Source organism: Artemia sp. Qi Xiang Cuo, chromosome 15 (assembly GCF_049724085.1).
Source record: "Artemia sp. Qi Xiang Cuo chromosome 15, ASM4972408v1, whole genome shotgun sequence".
NCBI lineage: Eukaryota > Metazoa > Arthropoda > Branchiopoda > Anostraca > Artemiidae > Artemia > Artemia sp. Qi Xiang Cuo.
The window spans coordinates 22,266,371-22,272,370 of record NC_142808.1 but is presented as its reverse complement, the minus strand read 5'-3'; the positions used below and the strand labels follow the sequence as shown (position 1 = coordinate 22,272,370).

The 6,000-nt window shown below is 34.3% G+C and overlaps 1 protein-coding gene across 1 annotated transcript in view; it reads right to left on the bottom strand.

Annotated features, from left to right (window-relative positions):
- Window positions 1-785: 785 nt before the first annotated feature.
- LOC148943452 (uncharacterized) overlaps window positions 786-6,000 on the bottom strand; it is a 67,408-nt gene continuing 62,193 nt past the window's right edge. Inside the window, exon 5 of the mRNA XM_089100862.1 lies at window positions 786-4,139. Within this exon, the coding sequence (XP_088956988.1) occupies window positions 3,996-4,139 (144 nt within the window). The 3' untranslated portion in view covers window positions 786-3,995. The remainder of the gene's footprint in view (window positions 4,140-6,000) is intronic.

The following is a 6,000-nucleotide window of genomic DNA, read 5'->3' as shown; positions in this document are numbered from 1 at the left end:
AAATTAATTTGTCTTTTAATCTGAAGTCTTATTTTGAAGACCACCTATTACAGCTTATCAAATAGTTCTAAAAACTCTTTCAGGCAAATAATATTGAGAAATTTACATGGATTCAAAACCCGATTAGATCCAAGGCCCCATCTGAAGTTGCTTTTAAAAGACCAATTTCTCACTGATTTCTCTTGCGATAATGCATTCAAGACAAGATTCGGCAGGACTTTCTGAATTTAGAGCGTGGAACTTTCTGAATTTAGTGATAATGCTTTATGATCACAATAATTTCAATCACAACGTCTTATCTGTCAATAATCATTTGTTATTACCCCATTGCTGAAAATCAGCACAATGCCGAGTCATCTACTATTCTATCATTTTATCGAATTCTTCAGCCTAATTGCAGCAATAGCTGCAGCCTAGTTAAGAGTTACAACAGCCCATAATAACCGAATGGCTAAAATCATATTTGGAATAAAATATTGTCTAGAGAGAACATTTTTATTCAAAGCTGATTAAAGAATGATGTTTTTTATTAATATTAGATTTGTTGCAAAAATAGATTTTGAAAAAAAGAACAATTTAAAATCCCATGCAAATCGTAGCGGATTAGAATGAAAAGAGCACATTAGTGTCACCATAGTCTAAGTCCTAAACTAGAGTTTTTTAGCCCCCCCTTACTTTCAAAACATGAGGTAATAATAATTTATTTTATCCATGGCATCTTTTTTCACTAGCCTCAGGACTAGCCTTAATGCATATCTAAGTAAGACAAATATATGGTTCAAATATTTATTAATTAAATAGCCTTCTACAAATCAAAATCAGCTGCACTACATCACACATAAAAATTAGAAAAATTAGCACAAGAACCATGCCCCTTGTGTACCACATCACATACCTTTATCACAACTCTCCTCTTCAATCACAGACCATTTCACCGACAATTAGTTCAGAGACCTGTTTAATAAAAGACTTACCTTCAATTTATTACTGTATTACATGGCCCATAAATCTTAGTTTGTTGTATATAATTCAATAACATTACGGAAAAGAAATTAAAAAAAAATATATATAATGAAAAACCATACTTGTTCTATTTCATGAACGCACGCTAAAAACAGGACTGTAGTTTTTTTACACAATAATATAAAAATATTGAAACTGAATATTGTGTGCCTGCGATTCTGGGTGGTACAGCACATGCGGTGCGGCAGTGTTCTTTACAAGGGCAGCACATGCTAAAGTTTCAAGAAAAGTTTTAATTTCCAAAGTATAAAAAAAATGTATTGGCCACGAACTAGCTAAAATATGGGTATTCAAGCTGCAAGAGATTCTAATTCTAAAACCTACCAAAATTTGAAATAAACTTATTAAACAAGAACTACAATAAAAAAAAAAAATCAAGAGTAACAAGTTTTGGCCGTCATTTTTAGAATATAAAGGTACATAATGAAGATTCGATTGCGGAAATATGCATGTTAAAGTTATACAAAGCAGGATAAAATAAATAATAATTATGGATATCCCTTTCAATCCTGCTAAATCTTAGACAAAATGGTGTAACATGATTACGCCAAACTTTCTTATTGGTTTGCTTTTTCTTCTTTATGGTTCTATTTAATTTTTTGTGTATTTTTGATTCAGTTTTTATTCTTTGCTGAAAAAAGCTATTGAATATATCAAAAAAAGGTTCTTTCAGGCTTTTAGTCTAGTCACTGTCTTCGTTAAAGGTCTACAGAAAAATTAAAAGACCGCCTGAAGTTAAAAATGTGATTTTGAGAAACCATAAGATCAGTGTTTCTGCCATAAATTATCACAGTTTGACATGGGTACTTTTTATGACGACCACAGCTATTTTAAATACGCAAGTGCTTTATAAAGAATTATTAAAGGTAAAGGTAAAGAATACGGCATTGGACTTTACAGTCCCTACCGAGGGTGTTGATCTCCGTTTCTTGGCCCTTCAGTCAGGAAGGGGAATGGGGGGTTGGGGGCCAACCATCCTGTGCTTTCGCACACCATAAAGAATTATTGATCATGTCAATTTCAGATAAAAGTCAAAATTATGCTCTAATTTTCAGTGAAGAAAGTAGAAATTATTGGCTGTTCATACTATCAGTCTATTGTTTAGACATGCGCTCTTTCTCTTAAGAAAAAAATGTACAAATCTTTTAAAAGGGTTCAATTTCTCTTTTGGACCTGTTCAAAAAATGAACATATTTTTTAATGTTCTCATTTAATGTTTAACGTCTTTATTCTTCGCTGAAGACGGATGTTGGATACACAGCCAAATCTTCGTCCACGTTTAGTTCTAGTAACTGTCTTCGCAAAATTGATTAAAAAACCGACAAATCGAAATAAGTAAAATTAAGGAAATAATTAAAATAACTAGCGCACATGTTAAAAAATAGCAAAGGCAGTGGGATACTAAATTATAAAAAAGAGAAGAATCAAAGTAAATGAATCGTAAAAAAAGGAACGAATTTGAATGTTTAATGAATTCTGACAAAACACAAAATAGTAAGATTTTAATAGTAGATTTGATAGTTTAACAAGTTTAGCAGTCGGCTACCTTGAATACATAATTTTTAAGTCTATTTTATTTAGTTCTATAAATATTAAATTTTTCTAAAATTTCAATAGATAAATTCAGCAAAAATTGTATTTCATATTTTTTAGTAATTAAACTTATAGGCATGACAAAAGTTTTGAATTCCTGAAATAATAATTTAAGACAGATTGAATGAATAAAAAATGACACTAATTAAGAACTGAACAGGTTACAATTTTTGTTACAATTTGTGTTTTATTGGGTACTTCTTGAAATTTAATTTTTAAAAACCTAGAACTTGAGATGATATGTCAAAACACGGGCTGGCCTTCCAAATCTTGCCTTGGGAAAAAAAAGCAACACTTTTGGGAAAAAAAGCAACGCTTTTGAGCCGTATACAAAATTCCTTATTGGCCTTGCTGTATCAATTAGTGATAAATGCAAAATTGTTTAATCTTCGGCAAATTTTTGGCAATTTTAGTTGTCAGCAACTTTAATTAAACTTAACCTACATCTAAATCCCGAAGATTCTATCATCTGGTAATTTCAAACCCAAATTATCAAAATGAAACTGGTAATTTAAAACTCAAACTGGTAATTTTAAACTTCAAACTGAATATCTAACAACTTTCTTTACAGGAAATTTGATTTTGATACTTACCTTACCCTTAACCAATCTTTAAGTTTCATCTTAAGTAGTTTACTCTCCCCGTCAAACATTTTTAGGATTTCAAATACAGTAAAAAATGATATTTATAAAAACCATTTGGCACAATTTCTTTGTGTTGGAGCTTCTCAGAATATGTTTTAAGCCTCTCCTATGAGCAAAATACCTCCACCTCTCTGCATCTCTGTTATGTTTCATATGTTCGGTTTTTTGTGACCTAATATTGTCTCTTTTAATTGTTCTAACTTTTTTTTAATAAAAAAAAACTTGCCTCTTATTAATATTAAAATAGTATTAATTTCTTTTTTAAGCCTGTTTAACATTCTTAAAACCAGAAGTTATTAAGACAAAAGTTACTCTGGACACCCTATTTCCAGGGGCAGATCCAGGATTTTTTAGGCGTGGGGGTGCAACATAGGTTAATCTGCTAAACTTGCGTTAGGAGCAAGTTTATTTAACGCAAAATTGCCTTAATTAAGTATATTACACTACTTTAGACTACGTTAGGGGGGGGCCTCGCTCCCCTCTGGACCCGCCACTGCCTATTTCTAGTGTTCGCATTTTCCTCCCTTATACCTGACACTAAGTTGAAGATACGATCACTACTTATTTGCCAAAAAAAAAACATCCTTTCAAAGAAATTGGTTTGGTGTCAATTCATCATCTCTAGCTATTAAACGTAAAATAAAAATAACAATTCACCATACTTGTCTAGCCTACAGTAAAATGAATAAGCATGCTACAATTAAAAAAAATAAACACCAAGTCTTGCTGTTGAATTTAGTTGGAATACGAGGAGTCTTGTAAGGATTGTCTTGACAAAACGAAGTTTGACTCAAATTTCTTCAGCAGTGTTGAATAGTGCACCAAATTCTTGATCAGAACGTTGTATTGGCTTTCCAGGTATATCGCTTTTGCCTCTTTCTTTAAAAATAAATGTAAATAAGAAAATGTTGTTGTTAAAAGAAAAGTACTTTCTCCGAATTGGACCAGATTTAAAATTAGCCCAATCAAGCCGTCGTCCCAGTGCCCCATAGTGTATAGAGCTCCTCTGAAACTCCCTCATTAGTAAAATCGTAGTTACAAGTGAAAATTCTGATATGACAGAACAGATAATAAAATATGCTAAAAAACTTTTATCTTATTTCGTCTATTTACAGAGTAAATTTTCTGTAACAGGTATCGGGTCTAGGTGTTTACACCCCCCCCCCTCCCTCAGAAAATGCCCCCTCTGCAGAAAACACCCCGTGACCCCCTACCCCCTTCCGAAAAAAACCGATAATACCCTTCCCCCACAAACAAAATTGTTCCCCCAGAAGTTTTCCCCCACAAACAAAATTGAGCAGCCATAGAGAAAGTACAAAATAGGTACCTCAAAATGTCAATCAGATGTCCTGACCTAAGAGGTAAGAAAGGACCAGATATCAAAAATAGTTTTAGAACAGAGGCTGGTTGGTCTCCAATCGCTTTCGACTTATAAAAAAAGAAGGACTGGAACCCTCAATTTCTGATTGAATGAGCATCCTCCGAAGTTTCAACAACCGCGAAGCAGAGGCAGGGATGAGGAAGGGGAAGTCCCCCTCCAATAATGAATAAAGTTTGCTCATTTTGAGGCTTAATGTTACTCTTTAGTTTGATAATAATGGCGCGGACCAGAAATACCCCCAGAAATCAAGAGGGATCAAATATCAGGTTCTACCTCCACCCTCCCCTCGTCTCTCCCTTAGAACTAATTCTATGTTTATCTAAATTAAATAAAACTTACAATAAGTTTCCCCCAGGGATGATGGTATCAAACCAAGGATCGTAGATGATCGGGAGAGGACTTACTCAAACAAAAATCAAAAATTCAAGTGCCTTTTTAAGTGACCAAACAAAATGGAGGGCATCTAGCCCTCTTCCTCTGCCTCCCTTTCCCCCAAAGACATCTGAATGAAATTTTGAGATGGCCAATTGGTTCATCATAATTGAAAGGTCTAATAGATATGCCTCTGGGGATGACAAGACCCCCACCCCTCCCCCAGCCCTTAGAGAAAGGGCTTCAAGTTTTGCAATTTGTCCATTGCTTACAGATATTATTTATTATTGGAAAACATACGGATATTTTGTGAGAGTTCTAATCCTTCTTTTATAAGTCGAAAGTGATTGGAGACCAACCAACCCCTGTCCTAAAACTGTTTTGTTATCTGTTCCTTTTGTTACCCCTTAGGACATTTTGAGGCGCCTTTTGAGTACTTTCTCTTTGGCTGCTCCATTTTGCGCGTGAGGCAATTTTCCATGAGGGGAATTATCGGTGAAAATTTTCCGGAGGAATTTCCACGGGGGGGATTTTCCATGGGGAGATACTTTCTGGGAGTATTTTCCATGGGGTATTTTACGCAGAGGTTATTTTCCGCGAGAAGGGGGATATATTCCGGGGTAGGGGTTCTCTCCGAGGGGAGGGGAGTAAAGACTGGCTCCCATAAATTATCATATACGGATAATGACATGGCTAAAAGTTGCTTGAAGGATGGGTGGGCGTAGTCTTGGTACAAAGTTTCACAAGCAAGATTTGCTATTATAAAGTAAATCGTTAGAATCAGATATACAAATATTCATCAAAGACTAAGAAGATTAAAAACATAAGTATCGAAATAACTTGTAAAAATTGGTTTTATATCAAAATGCACCAAAGATCGAAAATTATCGTCTGTGTCCCTTGCTATCTAAATCACTGCCAGGGATATGCTGGGTATAAAAGGACGGAGCTTTCCGGTGTTGCGAGATACTTTGGGATCTTTGTTCC